The 20,231-nt window shown below is 51.8% G+C and overlaps 1 protein-coding gene across 1 annotated transcript in view; it reads right to left on the bottom strand.

Annotated features, from left to right (window-relative positions):
• LOC146812769 (solute carrier family 25 member 36-A-like) overlaps positions 1-20,231 on the bottom strand; it is a 90,034-nt gene that overhangs the window by 43,131 nt on the left and 26,672 nt on the right. The window contains exon 2 of the mRNA XM_085619877.1: positions 1,699-1,878. Within this exon, the coding sequence (XP_085476003.1) occupies positions 1,699-1,878 (180 nt within the window). The remainder of the gene's footprint in view (positions 1-1,698; positions 1,879-20,231) is intronic.

Raw genomic sequence — 20,231 nt, 5'->3', positions numbered from 1 at the left:
GGCTCCCACTGCCTGTCTGAGCGCCGAACTACAACGCTCAGACGAATCCCAACGCTGCATTGCAACGTAGTGTTTGGCTATGGGAAGCCTGGTGCTTCCTCCTTCCTGTTGTGGCCGTGAAAGACGACAAGGAATGTGGAGGAGAGGCTCGGCAAGCATGTATGTTTTTTTCTGCTTATTGTTTTTAAACCCCCTCACCCTCCACCCCCGCCACCCCATAGGTGCCAGCTGACACTGGTACAGGATGGTATCAGTTTTCTAGAAGTGTATCTTAAAAATTCAACAGTTGGGACTTCTACCTCCACTCTCAACATTAATAAGTGCGGCACTACGGAGAGAGGCTGTAGCCTTACGGCTAGAGCGGTCGACCTCGAAGCTGGGGAACCGGGTTCGAGTCTGCTCATGTAAAGCGATCTGATACCCGATGTCTCGGGTCTAGTTCGCGCTACATACAACCCTAAAAAAAATATTTTTATTATTAATAGGAGGTGGGGGCTAGGAAACTTGTGTCATCCTGTGGATCTCATGGCAGAGTGGTTTTCCTGTCACGTGGCAGGTCACAAATGCACTGCACCTCTCTCCTTTCGGCGGAATCCGGACCAGCTGGTTGGGGCAGTTGACACCCTGGAGCGAGGGAAGGTCAATACGGGAAACTGGTCAAAATTTGCCATTTTAAATATTTAAACCATTTCGGCATTCACTAGGAAAGAGATTTTTTTAAAAAAGGCTTGTCAGTAATAAACAAGGCAGGTAAGGTGGAAAACGGAAATCACTCCCTCCGAGTGTTACAAACCTCAACTGTAACCACGTGTGTGGAGAGCCCATCCCCAGAGCAATATATTTTTTGTGTTTTTTCTTCTTTTTTTTTTTTTTTTAATATAGCGCGAACTCGACCCGAAGGTATCGGGGCGATTTAGATTAACGTCAGTTGCTTTACAGATGGACATATTTATTTTTTATTATGATAGGCATTGGAGAACCTAGTGCACCCTGCCTGAATCCCGGGGAGAGGCGGTATGTGTGGTCTGTAGGCTCCGTTTTTTTAAGTCAAAGCGCACGCGTGTTCTGGGATTGGAAGTTTCATGTCTCCATACAGCTATGCCTACAATTCCCAGGATGCTTCGTTGCCACTACTGGCGAAGGGCCTTTCATGACGCATGTGGCATGCAGCCAGCTGGCAGCCGAGCGCCATGCGAGCCCCCGAGGCCGTCAGCGCGCTGGTGCCGGACGAACTTTGTACAGATATCCAGAGAGGGAGTGTCCTGGGTCTTTACAGCCTACGTCGTGCCCTGGAGTCAGCCATGCGGCTAAGTGCCATCTGTGTCCTGCGCTTGTGGGATCCGTGGAACCTGTACAGTAGCCCTGTCAAGATCTCGGCTGTAAACTCTCTGTACTCGGAAAGCTTACTGCCGGGGGCCTAGGTAACCTGGGAGATAGCTCTGCTGTATAACCGCTGAGCCTGCTAAATATGCGAAATCCAAAGTAAAGTTATCCGAGACCTGTGCTTGTCTCCTCTGTGCAAACTAGAGATCAGCTCTGCTGACATGGGGGAGAGGGGCTGCCGATGTACCTTCTGTATACCCTGAGGCTACCGCATAACTTTACTTTCTGCAGCCTGAGAGAGAGCGGTGATCCTTGAAACGCGCGTCTATACATATCTGTAAAATGAGAGACAGTACTGCCATCCCCAGCACTTACCTCAGGAGCTGCAGGACCCCCGTGGTGTAGACCCGGGCCGGGGTGAAGTTGCCGCCAGTCACTGTCTGGAGGTGGAACTCCCGGATGCAGATGGGCCGGAAGCTGAGCTGCGAGGCCTGCAGCCGGGTCTTCACCACCTCCAGCGGGCAGGTGAGGATGGCCCCCACGGTGCCGCCGCATCTGGGGAGAGACAGGAGGACAGAGGATTACCAGACGAAACATAAAGCACACAGCTCACATTTACTGCACTCCCGGCTCACAGCACCCCTGTCCCAGATTCACAGCACCCCTGTCCCAGATTCACAGCACCCCTGTCCCAGATTCACAGCACCCCTGTCCCAGATTCACAGGGCAAAGAAGAGGCAAGATCAATCTACAAGACTGCCCGTATCACCCACAAAGCCTTGCACACCTCCTCCCCTCGCTACCTGGCGAATAAACTGAAAGTTTCTGGAGACTCTAGACCGTCTCGTAATGCGGAAAAATTACTGCCTGAGCCCCCCACCTTCAAAAGGGAAAGATCGATGGCGCAATACTTCTGCTCGACAGCACGACCAACATAATCTCCTACGCCACTCCACTGATCCTCTCCCTCACCAAGGACCCCATCACCGCCAAAGCCAACCTCCATGAAGGAATGAAGGCCGTCGCCGACTGGATGAAGACCAGCCGTCTGAAGCTGAACTCGGACAAGACGGAGGTCCTCATCCTCGGCTCCAACCCTTCAGCCTGGGACGACTCCTGGTGCAACCTGGGAGTCATCCTCGACTCAACGCTCTCAATGACCAAGCAAGTCAACGCCGTCTCCTCCTTCAACACCCTCTGCATGCTCCGCAAGATCTACAGATGGATCCCGACAGACACAAGAAAGACAGTCACCTAGGCCCTCGTCAGCAGCAGACTCAACTACGGAAACGCTCTCTACGCGGGAGCCCCGACCAAGCTCAAACGACTACAACACATCCAAAACGCCTCGGCACGACTGATCCTCGACGTACCACGACACGGCCACATCACCCCCCACTTGAGAAACCTGCACTGCTCCCCGTCAACAAGAGGATATCCTTCAAGCTCCTCATCCACGCACACAAAGCACTCCACAAGACCGGCCAAGCCTACCTCAACAGACGGCTCTCCTTCTACATCCCCCAACCGCCAGCTACGCTCCGCCGACCTCTCACTCGCCACCGTCCCGCGCATCCGAAGAACAACCACCGGCGGGAGGTCCTTCTCCCACCTCGCCACCAAGACATGGAACACCCTCCCACTGAGCCTATGACAGACCCAAGACCTGCTGACCTTCAGGAGGATACTCAAGACCTGGCTGTTCGATCAGTAGCGGCCCACCCCAGCGCCTTGAGACCCTTGCGGGTATGTAGTGCGCTTTACAAATGATTGATTGATTGAATACTTCTCAGGCAATGCGATCAGAATCTGGAACTGGCTTCCTCCAGTACTCCATACCACCAACTCTACCCGGACCTTCAAAATTGACCTCAAATCTCTTCTCTTCCAAAGACACTTCCAGAACTAATACACACCCTTTCAAATCCCTCAAGGAAGTTCTTTCACTATTGTAAATTTTGTATTCTATGCCTGTACAAGTGTCATCCCAGAGTGTTTTTAAGTGACTGTCATCTATTGCTGTATTATACCTCTTCTTGTATAGTTTGCTTCTGTAACATGTACTTTTGTAACATTCTCCTCATGTAACGTAACGGGTCCTATTGTAAAGTGCTCGGACACCTTTGGGTAAAGTCCACACTATACAAAAATGCATAAATAAATAATAAACCAGACAAAGCTCTACCAGTGCGCCTCATTCCTTTGGCCAGGCTCTTCTACGGTGCCACAAAGCTGCTCAGAGACCCTTAACGCACAGCAGGGGTGCTTTATTCATCACAAAGGGGGGGCTGAAGACACCGTGGTGGGGTCAGAAGGGGATTCTGGGCTTACTGAATTCAAGACTAGATTGGGGAACCAGAAGCAACCTTGGCAAAAATGTCCAATCCAGCCTAGCGCTGCATATTCTCATTCTCCCTCTCCCTCTCCCCCCTCCCCCTCCCTCCCTCCCCCCCTCCCTCCCTCCCCCCCTCCCTCTCCCTGCTCGTGTTCTCTCCCTCTCTTGAAGACTCCCTGTGCCTGCTGCAATGAACCTTGGATGCTAGGGTAGTGACAGAGTCAACAGGAGCGGTCCTGGGCTTTCAAAACCGGCCTCCAAGGGCCCCAGCCCACCGGGGAAATGCCCAGTGGCATAAGAGGCCGATATGAGAAAAAGACGGGCAGTGAGGTATGTCCTGCGCAAACAAATAGTGATTAAAACAGTAAAAAAGAGAGACAAAAATATCACAAGGATTGCATCAAAGGGAACAAAACAGCCACCACCCAACGCTGTTGCCTACAATTGATAACAATTGCAACTGTACAGAAAAACAATTGTAGTTCCCTGAGCAAACTAAACATATCAGAAACTTCAATTCCAATTCATAGAAGTAATTTACGAATCACAGATAAGTATGTTCATAGATAAGGGCCTTGTCCAATCTGCATCTTCTTTTTATAGTCTCTGTGATCACAACTATGGCATTTCTCCTTAGGAGACTTGTTTAAACCGTAGGCGCCTCAATGTCCAAAAAGTAATCCAAGTCAATTTATGACTTTTGCAGAACAGAGTATTTATTTCTATTTCATCAGGTCATAAAAGAACAGCCAACACGTGTTTCGTCTAAGGATAATATTCCATAAGACTTCCTCAGGGCTGTAACAAACAGATATACAGCACAATTATAAGAGGCCTATCCGGCCCAGAGAGAGTTAATGAATTAAGTAGTGGTCTAGAGAACTATCTAGTGGCCAACAGCCCCGCGTTGGAACATTTACAAGAAACCATATGGTGATACTAGTCTACATAGCATAATGGACAATAAAACAAGGAGCGCTTCTAGCTGGCCAATTCCCCTGCCTTCAGCAGCATTACAGACTCTGAATTGTTTCCACTCTCCAGCTCTGTCTTTGCTCTTCTAAACTCCACGCCCAGACTGTTCTAACCAGTATCACCATTGGAATTACAGAATGCATTTAGGCACCTAGTGCTGCATGCAGGACCATCTACACACAGCACTAGATGAGCTAGGAGACAAAACGGGTGCTGCAAATGTATGGAATAGCTCCCCCCTTCTCGCAGTGCGGAGACAGAGGAGTGTGGAATTCCGGTTTAAAGTGAATTGCTGTTCACAAGGCCCAATTTTACGAAAGCTCGGACCAGTATGGAATTATGGCTCACCACTAATTCTAAGGTTTATGAATTTATCGAAAGTACCCAACCTATACATAATCCAATCCGGAGGACCAATAGCAGCCAGAGGCTGCAGGTCACATGTGGGTCCCGTGCTCACTCTGCCAAGGGATTCAAGCTACACCGTACTGTTGAGCTCCAAGTAGGGCGGGACCGGTCGGGGATGCCGGTGGTCCCTCCTGGAAGTGGGAGGGGGGGTTACCTGGGGGAGGGGGGGTCCCCTGGCAGTTCGAAACATACTCTTCTCATGAGGAGCCAGTTCAGTACTTATTTTCATAAGGCGGGCCACAGTCTAGAGTGGAATGGCAGGCGTAAAACAATGGACTGGAATACGCCCAGAGTGAACGCCAGTGGCTGAGATTAATTCAAGCATTCCATCCATCACCTTGTGGCGGCTGCAGATCACACAAGAGCTAAAGGCTGCAGAAGCACGTGCTAGGACTGAGATGGTATGCCAAGGATAAACAGGGCAGGCTGGTTCACACCCACATGCACCAGCAGGTAGAGCTTGAAACAGGCAGCTGTCAGATCTGAAGAACAATTTTCAAGGGCGTACGTTTTAAGCTTGAACCAACCAAAATGATCAGACCAGACGGAGAGAGCACAGGAGTGTTAGACCTGAAGAAGGTCGGGAGTGGGGAAAAGAAACTGCGTTGTCAGTGATTCAAACAGGAAGGTAGCATTTGCTACGGAGTACTTGCGTGCAGGGCTTTAAGTGGGCTGGATCCTGCCGGTGCTCAGCACCAGTAGTTCTAAAAAGCAGGTTCTGAGACGGGTCCTTATCGGGCTCTCCATTTTGGCTCTCAGGGTGAAAAAAAATCTCAACTCTGCAGCAGTCCCATCCTTCACTGCCGTTGATGTAACTTTAGAGAGTCTCCTTATAGTTACTTCACAGTCTCATCATTTCAGAAGTGAAGCATTTTCAATATTTTATACAACGAAGCCATAGTTGTTGCTCATTTATCTTATGCAACTAACAACCATTGAAAAAGCCAATAGTACTGGCTTGTTGGTGGTGTAATGTGATTTTCTCTATTATATATCTGGATGCAATGACAGATGGAGCAAAATCCTGGTCGGGCGGCACACTATGCTAAGCACAGGTTTTTAGCAAATGTGTTTTTAGTCCACACCCTTAATTACATCAGCCACCCCCCTTTGAGAGACCCCCTAGTTTTTTCATTCCACTTAAAGCCCTGCTTGCATAACTTTAATGTCAACGAGAGCCATGTGTAATAGTAGATAATCTGCACTTTTTAGCAAAGAGGTCGCACTTGTAATGAGAGATTACCCGCACTTCCCTGCACCAAACGGGTACACTGGGCAGGGTCGGTCTGGCTTAGAGGGCAATTTGGCAATACCAGGCGGGGTGGTCTGACAGGTCAGTGTGTGGGCTTTTTTTGGGCTGTTTGGGGGCCTGTTTTATGGTATTGTGGATTATTTTTTTTACTGTTGATATCTCTGATATTAGCAGAAACATTGCCCGCAGCAAGATCAAATGCATGGGGTTTTCCTCTACTTTCAAAACACCTTTTCAGCATCTCTTAATTTCAAAACAGTGCAAATTTGCAATTATAGGACATTTTTTAGCCACCTGATTTACTATTTGGAGGGTCACTATACTTTTTATGCCTGGGCATATTTATTTTCTGCCCCGAACTACCTTGACAGTGAGGACCTGCACTTTTAGATTTCCATTTGCATCGCTTCCCGACATGGTGGCCAAGGCGGCATAGTAAGGGATCTGCGCATCACGTGGAAGGTATTCGAGATCCGAGGGAGGGGGTGAGGGATGGTCTACCTCGGCAGCCTCAAAAACCTTCAATGGTGTTCAGTTGCGGGCAGGTATGGCAGCTAATGTAGTATGTCGGGCGTCTGTCTATAAGGGCAGTCAATTTTTTGCCTGCTTTTGTAATATACCGTCAGCTGACATGCCACAAACATATCAATGCTTTTGGGGAGAGGATTTAGCCCAACTGCTAGGGTGGTTGACCTAAAATCTGGGGAACCAAGTTCGAGTCTCTGCAACAACACTCAACATCCTGTGATTCTGGGCAAATCAAACAATCTCCCAGTGCCCAACAAAAATGAATGTGTCCTCATGTAAATCACCTGGTGCTCATGTAAAGCACTCCGATACCTAATATCGGGTCAAGTTTGCGCTATATGAAACAGCGGGGGAAAAATGCTTCCTTTGGACACAGACCTGATAGGCAGGGGCAGTGGCAGTATGCTGTCTCAGTCACTGCAGAGCAAGGACTATTTACAAAGCCACCATATTTGGTAGGAAGAAATGCCTAGGGTGTTGCACTACTGACGCCTTACTAACATGTGGCAACGCTGCTGACACCATGTGCCACTATCTCTACTCTACAAAATCTAAACCGGCAGACCAACCACTTTCATCTTACACAACTTAGAACTCCACATCCAGCCCCTAGACTCCACACCATCCCTTCTGCATGCATCACTTATCCGTCCTCTGCCACCATCACCTCTACCCTCCACCGTAGTCTGCTTCCTATTCCACCACCTTACACCTAGAGTTCAGGCCAAACCACAATGTTCACCAACATCTACATGTGGTCACCAGCTGCACCCTATTAATACATACCTATACAAATGGCTATCTACATCACCACCTACAGGAACCATACACTACTACACATGCGTATTCCACCACTACCTAAGCTGTAAGCCAAGGGCATTCTTCATCCTACACTACCACCTGCGTGGACACACACACAGTCTACAATCTACATACCACCAAAAGGGCACTTATACCACCTAGCATCTCTAATATCTACACACCACCTACCACAATGACATCAAGAACAACTATATGATGAAGCATATAGGATGCATACACTACATTACACTCTCACATACCAACAGCACCATATTCACCTAATGGTTTAAAATGTGTAATGAAAGGAAGAGCTTTATTGTTCCACTTTCTAAATATCTACTTCTTAATAGTATTTTGAAACAAAACAGTATCTATAAAAGTTTGTTTAAGGTTCGCCCTTGCACAGAGTTGCTAAAAGGAAGAGAATAAAATGCTTGTTTGATGGCCTGCAGACCAGTGCTGCCAAGTTTAGCGTGGATAAGCCAAATCATTGATCCATGTAAGTCCTTCTTCTATGTAGTAATCAAAAAGAGCTAGCTACTTCGATGATGTACGTGTTGTATGCGTCTGGTTGGGAAAACCTATTAGTTTTTAAGAAAGCCCTCACCGGAGGAGGAGCCTAGCGCGCAACCAAGATGGCCGCGTAGGTGCGAGGCTCCCGAGGACCTTCGCGACCTCCTGAATTAATCCTGGCGATATCCTGTCCTTGTTGAGGGGACTGTGTCGGTGAACCCGAGCTGAGGCGCCGCTCGTTCTTTGGGCTCGAATCGGACCCCGAATACCGGTGGGAGCATCGATTGAAGGTTGCGGCCTTCTCCTCGCCGGCCCCCCGGATTGGAGTAGTGGGGCGATCCGGGGACGAAGTGAATAACAACGGCGAGCGGGGCTGAGCGACTCGCATACCCCGCACTTTCACTTTCGCTTTTGCGCCCTCCTTGCCTCAGGCGGGGTCGGGCTGCGGAGCGGGGTGCGGTGGTGTTGCCTTGTCCAGGTGCCCGGCTGACCCGCCGGCGGTGGGTTGACCCGCTGCCCGGTGGTCGCCCCCGTCCCCCCCCCTGACACCCGTGATTTGGTGTGGCGGCCCGTTTTGGAGATCTTGGCACGACGGTGTAAGGGCCAGCATGGCCACCAAACAAGATGGCGACCGGGCGAAGATGAAGACAACCCGCCGTGGCACGGCGCACCAGGCCAATAGTATGGATCGCTATACGCTCCAGAAGGGTTCTCCGGAGACAGCGCGGTCGTCCCTGGTGGGCCCGACGGAGGCACCTGCCCAACCGGTGGATCTGACCCTCCGGGACGTCATGGGCGCCATCGCAGAGATGAAGGCCTCGGTGGACCAGCGTTTCGATACCTTGGCGCAAAAAATTGACTCTGTCCTGGTGGATGTGGGCCTTGTGAGGGCAGACTTGTCAAAAACGAACGACCGAGTTGACTCCCTGGCCCACACCACAACGAGCCTCACGACGGACATGGTGGCCCTCCAGAAGGAGGTGAGCCGGCTTGGCCAGGCGAGCGCCCTGATGGACCGGCGACTGGAGGACTCCGAGGGTCGGGCCCGGAGGAACAATGTTCGCATTATTGGTGTGCCGGAGGGCCGAGAGGCGGAGGCGGCGGATCTCTTTGTGGAAGAATTGATCCTGACTCATCTCCAGCCCCGGGGGCTGAGTAAGCTGTTTGCGGTGGAGCGTGCCCACCGAGTCCCTGGGGGCCGCCCTAAGACCGGTGCCCCGCCGCGGCCTATTATTGCCCGAATTTTTAATTTCCGGGACAGAGACGCCATCCTTCAGACCTCCAGGCAACAGGGACCGGTCAGGCTGGACAACATGGATGTACACTTCTACCCAGACTTTACTCCGACGGTCCAGAAGCAGCGACAGAGCTTTCTCGGTATCAAGCGTCGCCTAAGGGACTTAAACCTCAAGTACTCAATGCTCTTTCCGGCTAAGCTGAGGGTGGAGGTGGATGGCCGTACGCACTTCTTCGACCGGCCCGAGGCGGCTGGGGACTGGTTAGATACTTTGCCTGGAGATCGGGGTGGGGTGGGCGCGGCTGGCGGGGAGGGCCCGCCGGATCAGAACTGAGGGGTGACTGTATAGGCCTTGCTCGGGATATTACTCCTTTACCATATATTGCTTTCGTATGTTCCCCTCCCATGGAGGTCGGGTGGGGTCTGCTGGGGGCTTCCCTCCTCCTCTGGGGGACTAGTTAGTACTTAGTTACGGGGCGACAGGCACACTGCACTTTGGGGGGGCTGTCTGGGCTCATGCAGGGGTGCAGGGAGGGGGGAGTTCTGTTGGGACCGGGGGGTGGGGGGGGTGTGTTGTTTGTTAACACCGCAAGGCAAGCCCGCAACTGTTTTGTTGTTTTTAAGATGCTCGGTGGGGGGCGACCGATTGTTTTGACGTATCATGGGGGGTAGGGATTTGATTGTGTTGTCATGGAATGTCAACGGCCTGGGGGATAGGATTAAACGTGGTGTGGTCCTGCAGTATTTAAAACGTATTTCACCAGATGTTGTCTTCTTGCAGGAGACACACCTTATTGGTAACACCTTCAATGCAATGAATCGGCGGGGATATCGTTTAGCGGCCCACTCCGGCTTCACTTCGGGCTCGCGGGGGGTGGGTATTATGGTCAAGAACTCGCTCCCGTTGGAGATTGACGAGGTGCGCCATGATGAGAGGGGACGTTACACTGTTCTGGTGGGACGAATGGAGGGTAGAGTGTTCATCTTCATATCAGTGTACGTCCCGCCTGGGTTACAAGCCACTACATTTGCGGACCTGGGGCGCCTCCTTCTGGACCTTCCGGGTGGCCTGTTGGTGGTTGGAGGGGACTTTAACGCGGTTGCCTCTGGGTCTATGGATCGCCATCCCCCTAGGGACCTCCCCCGGGCACAGGCGTGGCTGCCCGGCCTTTTAGACACGCTGGGCCTGGTGGATTGCTGGCGCTTAAAGCATCCCGTATTGCAACAGTACACCTTCCACTCGGGGGCCCATGGTAGCCTCTCGCGGCTTGATTACATCCTTGTCCCGGCGGCCCATGCAGGGAGGGTGGGGGAGGTGCGCCATTTGGCACGGGGTATCTCAGACCACTCCCCATTGTTGTTGCATTTCGATGTCTTCCCGAGGGGGGATGGCAGAGTGGCCCCGATCAATGCATGGTATTTGCGCGACCCCACCATTCGTGCCGACTTGATCAAATCCTTACAGCGCTATTTCGATGAGAATGTGGGGTCGGTCCCGTCTGCCATCTCCCTGTGGGAGGCTTTCAAGGTGGTTCTTAGAGGGGAGGCCCTCTCCTTTATTTCCAATGCCCGGCGGCGCGAGCGGGAGGAGGTGACCCGGGTTGAGGCCGAGATTGCAGAACTGGAGGGTGACCTGGGGAGCGGGGTAACAGACGCCAAGTTGCATGTTTTGCATTTAGAGCAGGCGGCCTATCGGGCCCTCGTCACGGAGGCGGCCAGGGGCCTCAGTAGAGAGCAGCAGGGGCGATTGTATGATGTGGGGGACAAGGCTGGCAAATTGATTGCGTGGTTAGACAAGAGGGAGAGAGCGAGCCGCGTGGTGCCTTTGATTGAGAGCGTGGATGGTGTGTGCGTCACTGAGCCGGACGCCATTGTCTCCTGCTTCGCGGATTATTTCCGCGAGGTCTACTCTCCGGTTTCTCCCTGCTCGGAGGAAGATTCCCAGGCCTTGCTTCGGGACATCGCACTGCCCTACCTTACGGTGGAGGACAGGGATTCGCTGGACGCCCCTCCCACCTCGGACGAAATTGCCTCGGCTATTCGCTCGGTTGCATCCGGCAAGGCCATGGGCCCCAATGGTATTCCCATTGAGCTATACAAGTTGCGCCCGGATGTGTTGGCGCCCCACCTGCGCGCGATGTTCCTTGCGGCCCACTCGCGGGGCTCCCTCCCGCCGGACCAGCGTCTGGCTACAATTGTGGTGATCCCCAAGGAGGGGAGGCCCCGTGAACGGGTCACATCCTACCGGCCGATTTCGCTTTTGAACGCGGAGCCCAAAATCCTCGCCAAGGTGTTGGCCAACCGGTTGGTTGGCGTGGTGGGCGACTTGGTCCACCAAGACCAATCGGGCTTTATACCACACCGCAACACGGCGCTTAATCTGCGGCGCTTGCACGGGGTGCTCGCGCGTGTCCCATTTGTGCGGGAGCCGGCCATCTTGGCGTCCTTGGACGCCACCATGGCGTTTGATACGCTCGAATGGCCATATATTTGGGCGATGCTGGCGAAGTTTGGGTTCGGCCCGGGTTTCGTCAGCTGGGTCAAATTGCTCTATTCGGGCCCGCTGGCGCAGGTGGTGGTGAATGGGCGAGTATCTGCCCCATTCGCGCTGGGGCGGGGCACGCGACAGGGTTGTCCCCTGTCGCCTCTCCTGTTCGCCCTGGCCATGGAGCCCCTGGCGGAATGGCTGCGGTGGCATCCTTCTATCCGTGGTCTCCGCTGGACCCCCGAGCATGAGGACCGCGTGTCTCTCTATGCTGACGATATCCTCTTGTATCTTGCCTCCCCGCGCAAGTCACTGATCGTCCTGGTTGATGTTTTGCGTTCCTTCGGTCGCAACTCAGGCCTGGTCATCAACTGGGCGAAATCCTGTGTCTATGTGCTCTCCGGGGAGGCCCCGGTCCTGCCACGGGACTGTCCGATCCAGATTGCCTCCCAGGGGTTCCGGTACCTGGGTATATATATCACTCTCGACCCGGAGGCCCGCTATGAGCGGAACTTGCTGCCCCCCCTCCAGCGTCTGAGGGAGGACGTGGTGCGCTGGCGGCGTCTGCCGCTCTCGCCGCTCGGCCGAGCGGCCTTATTTAAAATGATGTCCCTGCCGCGCTTCCTCTACGCCCTCCAGAATACCATGGACTTGGTCCCAGCAAGCTACTTTCGCGAGGTGGAGGGCCTCCAGCGGCGCTTGTTCTGGGATGGGAGGCCGCGTATTGCTCTGGCTAAATTGACGCTCCCGTGGTATGACGGAGGAGTCGCCCTCCCGGACATCAAACGGTATTACTGGGCCTCCCAACTAGCTGCAATTAATCATGGCCTTTACGGGCCCGCCTTGAACCCGGCATTCGAGATGGACCGGACGCTTCTGCCCGGTGGCGATTATAATCGAGCGCTCTACTCTGGCACGCCCGACTCCCGTTTGACGGGACCGACGCGTGTCATGGTGCGTGTCTGGCACGCGGCTAATGCAGCTATGGGGTGGAAGGACCGTTTGACCCGAGCGTCTCCGCTGTATGCATCTGAGAGGTTGGGCTCCCTGTGGACGTCGAAGGGCTTCGAGAAGTGGGACACGATCGGAATCAGCACGGTGGGAGATCTCTGGACGAGGGGGGGATTCAAAACTTTTGAGACGCTGCAGGCGGAGTTTCAGCTGCAGGGCGGTGAGTACTTTCGGTACCTACAGGTCCGCCATGCGCTGGGCTCCGTCTTCACGGATGTTGCATCTATCCCGGAGTCTTCCCCCCTGGAGGACAGAGTGCTAGATGGCCATGTCCCGGACAGCACGATCTCCCTCATATATAAAAAACTGATTAACGATAGATCGTGTCTGCTGACTAGTCTCCGCGAGGCCTGGGTTGCCGACGGGCTGGAGCTGGACGACGAGGATTGGATTTCCGCGGTGGCCTCTCCGAAAGAGGTGGCCATCCCGGCTCGCCTTCGTTTCGTCCAGCTCAAGATCCTTCACCGGGTCTACGTGACGGGGCCAAGGCTTTTACGTATGGGTTTTGCCGGTGATGGAATGTGTAAGCGTGGCTGTGGTGCGTTGGCAACTTTCATGCATATATTGTGGGAGTGCCCGAAGGTGGAGCGATTCTGGCGTGGTGTGCATGAGGTTCTACGAATGGTTACGCGGGTCACGCTGCTGCCTGAAGCGAGGAGATGCTTGCTGAATGTCTGGGAACCAAATGACTACTCGGTACCGCAGACGCGGTGGGTGACTCTGGGATACATGATAGCCAAGCGTGATATTGCCCAATTGTGGGGATCCCAGAGGCCCCCTGCGGTGTCGGCCTGGAAGGAGCATATGGATTGGTGTATGTTTCGTGAAAAGGTGGTGTATGTGGCGAGGGGTAAACCTGGGGCGTGGATGAAACTTTGGGGCCCCTGGAACGCCTACCGCGGGGGTATTTGTGAGCCGCCGCTGCTACCGGCGGTCTCGCCGGCTCCGTCTCCCTAGATGGCGCCCCTCCCTTGGCCGCGGGCGCGCGGTCCCCCAGTCCCTGATCTACTCCCGTCCCCCTCCTCGGAATTTTGCTGCTGGTGTGGATCCCCCACTTATGGAGCACGTGTTGTCACTTTGGATCGAGGGTTGCCTTGCGGTTGTGGTTTGTTTATGTTGTTTTGTATTGAGAAAATGGAACCGTACTGTGGGCATGGAGCTTGGAGACCTGCACCATTGATCACTCCTGTTTTCCTACTGTGCACCGCTGAGAAAAATTTTTTTCTTTTTGCTGTATGTATGTAATATGCTTTTGATGCTCTAGCGGCCGGCCGGGTGGTTGTAGGCCCATACCTGTAACTTCTATAAACTGCAATAAACGGTTTCAAAAAAAAAAAAGAAAGCCCTCACCCACAAACCTAGTTGGTGGCATGCTCCATCATAGGGCCCCACCCGAGGCACCGAATGTGCCTCAGGTGTGCTACGACGCCTGATTACAGCGGAGCAGGATGTGTTAAGTGAGTGTGCAGTGAAGTTGTTTAGAGTGGGGTTAAAATGCTGTCCTAGAGGTCCCAAACGGTTAATTTATTGGTAGGCCCCAGGCAGAGTTAAAAACAAGGCTTTTGGACGTGGTAAGAGAGACTTATGGTCTCCCACGTCAAGTGTGGTCAACTAGTTTCAGCCAGGCCTTTAGTTAAAACTGGCAAACATCACAGGAAAGAGGTTTGCATTACTTCAAACACAGATTTTCTTACATAGATTTGTAGTTTAGGAGGGGCTATTGGAGGCCTGGTTTGGATTATGTACATTTGTAATTTTATATTTAGTACGGTGTGTAATTTAAAGTACCTTTTGTCTATGAAGCAAACTTTATTAAGAGTTAGTGGATGCTTGGCGTAGTTCTGAGTTTGCACCCCACACAACCTCCCTGAATTACTCTTGGAGTGATCTGCCGCGCTACCCTGGGGGATATGAGCTAAGGAGGTGCATTTTGTGCTCCGTTTGGGCCCTGTGTAGGGCGATCCTGCAACATCCAATTGATAAAACTGGAGCCCAGTAACCCCTGACCGCTCTGAGATACATGCTGAAAGAATTCCCACAGCCTCATGTGGACTGCAATGGAGTGATGTTACTATTGCCCACTGTCCTAGAAGAAACCAGCCCTGCTACTGCCCATCTCCCCAAGTGTGCCCTTCTGTGGCCTCCGAAGCTCCGGCAGCTGCAGTAGAGTGCCCTGCTGCATTTGCCAGCAGTGGCAGGGCCGGTATAACCTGGCATCATCTGATGCTTGCAGATTCACTAAGTTGGGATCTGATGATGCAGCAGGTTATGGAGTAGGCTCTGCTTGTTGCAGAACAAAAAGCAGCTTAGCTGTTATGGTGTGCCTGCTGCCTCTTCCTTAGCTGTGATCACATTATCTTTTATTCTGACCACTGCCGGGCTTCCCTCAGAGCTGCTCTTCCTCCATCCAACTGGGCGAGGACCTCAGCGGTGGTGTCTCTGCTGCACTACGCTAATTCATCTAGTGTGCAATTATGATTCTTCGGTGCAGGGGCGAGAATGTGCTCTTCAGCACATGTGCAGTACAGTGATCCTGCCTGGTAGTGAACCATCAAACGCAGTGTGCTGTGGAGGCCACTGTGCTGCACATATGCACAATGTGTGTGCACAGTCCTGGTAGCTGGATTGAATTCTGACTTGATGCACTGGGACAAGAATCAGCCAGGGAGAGCAGCTGCTGAAACGGTTATAGAGCTGTTTGCCTGAGGCTGGAGGCAGTGTACCAGAGCAGAGAGCACTTCTGGGTCCGGTGAAGGGGTTTGAGATGCTTCACATTCTGCACAACTGGTTGTGCACAGGATGTAAAGGTCAGTGATATGAGTGGTGGATTTAGTGGGGAGGGTGGATGGAGAACAGCCAGTTGGTAAGGGTTCTCGAAAGTAAATAAATGGGAAGCCAGGGTCATTAATGCTCACGGCTCATTCGTTAAGGAACACAGACCATCAGGCTCAAGGGTAGGGAAATAACTACGCTTAGGAATGATTGCTGCAGCGTTGTCTCAAGATTGACACTGTTTTATCAGTAAATAAGTGCCCAACGTGTCTTCAGCAACTGACTGCCAAGAAAACAAGAAAGCAACAGTTAAAGCTATTTCCATGGAAAAAGAAAATGCCCTGTAAGATTTGGCATCCTTGGCGCGATTTCCCCTGAATTGTTGCCTCTACCGCCTATATTTTTAGGTCTCGCCTAGCGATGCAGCGCGAAGCGCTGTCGCTAGCGAGATCTAATGTTGTCGACTAGGTTTGGAAGGGGGATAGGACATGTGCACACGTACGGCAAGACAGGAGATGTGGACGCGTACGGCTCGCGGCATTATCACAACTCCTGCTGGCACCATGCGCGAGCACATCTCCTATCTGTGCGCGCCGCGCTTACGTGAACATGTGTGGACAGCTTGTTAGGGGAATGGTCTCCCTGTCGCGCGCCACACCATCAAAACTCTCAATCCCAAGTGCAACAACGCTAGCCAGTCACACTGCTTCGCTATGCATTTGGTACACTCTCAGCGGTGTTGTACTGAATACCTACAAAAACTACCCCTGCGCTGCGAGCCGCCCGCACACCCCACACAGGGGAATATTCCCTGTTGCGTGCCCCACCATACAAACTCCAGCAAAATCAAGCACCTTATCCACAAAGCAATCCGCGCCGGACCCGCCACCAACTGGCAACCCCGCTGGTCGACAGTGAACAAACCCCAACAACCAAAAACAGCCCTTCCTCCCCGATACTACACAACACCTGCACGTTAATCAAATCGGAGCCATCAATAAACATGTGGGACATATTTCAAAAGCAAAATGAGCATGCCCGTCGCGAAAACCCTTCGCAGCCCAACGCCATCTTCCCCTGCATTCTCAGAAAGACATGCACACATGGGTACACCCTCCACTATCGCTGCAGACTCCAGAACCATTCCGCCTCCCGCCAGGGCCCCGGCTATGCTATCTCAATGCACAAACCCAAACCACCCAGGGTCGCCCAAACCCACACCACTCCCTGCCGTGGCCCAGGCTACAAAAGCGACCTCGTTACAAACACATTACCGCTGTTGCGAGCCGATCAACCAGAATCGCCAGGGTAAGATTCCGTCGTGCACAGGTACCGCCCAGAGCAAACATCACTCCTCATAAACACAGAAGTGCACACAGTGCCATGCACACTGCACAAGTAGAGAGCAGCGAAGCAACCTACTGTCATACAGGGGCACCAACCAGTGCCATCTCCCATTCCTCGCAAACAGCGGTGCAAGGCACCCTCAAGCACACCAACATGAACAGCGACAGTACGTCGGACAGCCCATGTGCACGCTCACGCCGTCTGTTCTCTGCCGATGTCAGTGTGGGGTTGGACAGCCGATCTGCACGCTCACGGCATAGCGCGCTCCCACCGCGCTCGCCTGGACAGCCCAACGCCATCTTTGTTGACTTGTTATGTTGTGTAGTTCTTCCAGATAATCTTAGCTATGAGTGATTTGAAAGCAGGCCTTGGAAATGTTTGTTTTCAGAAGGAAACTCTTCCCTTCATGATTTTTAGGCTATTATTAGTGAGCAACTGTGAGTGTGTACTATGTACTCCTATATACTGTCCTTTGAAGGGTTAACGTACAGTCTGTGCCAGCTGGGTCATCTGCGTAGGCCATTTATACTTTTCTGGAGGGATCACAATATAGAAAGGCTGCGTCGTTCAGATTCCAGAACTGCTACGCAAGCAGCAAGTTGAAAGTGAGCGCCTGCACCCTGTCACTGCCTCACATGGGGACACGCGAGCGTTCAGCGGGACAGGCCCCAGCCGCAGCTGAATCATTGTAAATCTGGAAACTCACCTCGCGTTGCCACAGGCTTGAGCGGTGTGCAGCATTTTGTCATTATGAGATGTTGTCTCTCAGTGCTTCATTTGTGCAAATTAAATTTGATGACTTGCAGTTTTTCGAAAACTGCGGCGGAGGGAGCTTCGGCAGCATGTACCGTGCACAATGGTTGTAACAGGACAAGGAGGTGCCCGTGAAGAAGCTTCTCGAAATAGTAAAAGAGGTAAGGCTTGATTTTATGAGTTTGTACAGCTAATAAAATGCAGTGTGTGTTTCCTGGGCACATTTAAAAGTCAGCACAATCATTGTGTCACTCCCAAAACTAAAAGATTCTCGGTTTCAAAAGTTTACATTTAATAGCTTGTTCCTGGAGAACAACCAGAAGACACTGCCTGGGGCGTTTGTGACATTCACATTGGCTATAAAAATAAGCATTTGAAATGCAATAGGTCTCGCATTTGCGAGAGTTTGAGCTACTAGCATTGTAAATGACAATTACTTTTATTTATGTGTTTGAAAACCTGCAAGCTGTGCCTAAACAAGCACTTTGTACTTCTAGTCCTTGCTTATGAGAAGCAAGGCTGGCAGTCTCCTTTACTGCAAGCCTTGCTTCTCGTAAACAAGGACTATACATACAAAGTGCATGTTTATGCGCCGCTCGCAGGTTTTCAAAACAAATGAATTAAAGGCATTGTTGTTTACAATGCCAATAGCTCCAACTCTCGCAAATGTGAGACCTATTGCATTGCAAATGCTTGTTTGACTGTGTACTGGATTTCGTTTTTGCTGGTTAAGGTGCTCGGGCACTTTGCCACTGCAGATCAGTGCTAAAGTGTAAGTTCTCCCTGTGTAAATTGTAATTCTGATTGGTTCTTCATGATTGCCATATTTGATATACTTGTAAGCCCCTAGTAAAGTGCACTGTGTACCCCCGTGGGCAGGGTGCAGTGTATGTGAAAGGTAGGATATGTACTGGTGTGTTTTACATTTCCCAATAGTGAAATGCTGTGGATTTCGTTTTTCATGATTGCAAGGACTAGCTCGCCCATAGCTGCCTCGTAGCATTTTACAAATGTAACTTTCAATTGGGATTTTGGGCTCCCTGAGCTCAGAATTTACTTACACAGCTTTTAGTGAAGAAAGGTGGTTTTTAAATTGTGTGCTTGAAAATACCACTTTTAGAAAGTGGGCATTTTTTTGTTTAAACCATCCTGTGCCTATTCCTGCCTGTGGAATCAACGTGTGGTTTAGACTGACAGGGGCTTGTTTATGCATTCACTCAAGACACTCACACAAAGGGAGCTGAAGCATGCCCTGCATATGCTGATGGGTCTTCCTGGACTAGTGTGGTGGGAGGAGTTGTCACTAATACCTTGCACAATGCTGGCTCTACCCCCTGAATAGTGGCTGGGCCAGGGAGGACAGAACTGGTTTAACTGAGCAAGAGAGAATTTTCTTACCAAGACTTCAAAGGGAACAAGCATCGGCATAGCCAATAGGTCTCGCTTTTCGGACCTTATAAGTATTTAGCTATGCAGCACAATATCCTTGGTGCAACATCAACTGTTCCATGGCTAAACACTTATAAGGTCCCAAAGGCGAGACCTATTGGCTATGCCAATGCTTGTTTTTCGTTCTTACCTGTGCCCTATATTCTTTCTTATCATTTTGTTCTGTTCGGTTGCTGTTATATATACACATTTTCTTGTCATGCTGCCATGTGCAGAGACAACGGGCCCTCCTGGCAGATCATCTTTGTTGCATGAGAGGCACAGAGGAGGAAGGGCTGCTGAGCGTTCCGGCATCTGTGCGCTGGACCACGCGGTGATGAGGAAACTGCCATGAGACTACACTCCGAAGTGCACCCTGTGATGTGGGTGGAGTGGTGAGATGCAGCAGGCGTAAAGGCCTGCATGGCCAGTGACAGGTGCAGAGCAGCGCAAAGCAGCGATATTGACCCGGGGGGGGGGGGGGGGGGGGGGGGAAGACTCTCTCACCTCCATAACCAGGCAAATGGGAAATGTGCGGGCTGCCTCAGTATGTGCTGGGTGACGTATTCTCCATGAGGCCTGCACAGGTCAAGACCAGAAGCAGGTGGATCAAATCAGGGTCAGTATTGGGGAGGATGTACAGGGTGCAGTTCCAGGGCATGTTGTCCCCGCTGGGGTGGTGCTTGGTGGTTGTTACATCTACAACGTCCGCCACTGAGCACCGAGGGTGCATGTACATAGAAGCGCCATGTGCCTCAGGGCATGTGTATTGTAGTGTAACAATTATAGGGTGCTGCTTAATACCCCTGTGCCGGGTACTGAAGCACTTGTTCCGGTACCCATTAAGAGAGATGTGTTCAATGTGTTCCCACCTCATTTGTATCTGAGGGCACACGTATGGAGCGGATGTGTGCATCTTGTCATTTTGTTTGTTGACCATGGAAATATTAAAACTGTCATTTTTTACAGGTTTTGTTTGACGAACATTTGTGATCTATTAGTAGCTGGTTCCATTGGTAGTATAAGTTTCACTGTGGCCCTTCTCACTGAGTATCCAGACTCC

The sequence above is a fragment of the Triturus cristatus genome, chromosome 7 (assembly GCF_964204655.1).
Source record: "Triturus cristatus chromosome 7, aTriCri1.1, whole genome shotgun sequence".
In the NCBI taxonomy this organism is placed as follows: Eukaryota; Metazoa; Chordata; class Amphibia; order Caudata; family Salamandridae; genus Triturus; species Triturus cristatus.
The sequence above is the reverse complement of the archived record's forward strand: the minus strand, read 5'-3'. Positions and strand labels throughout refer to the sequence as shown.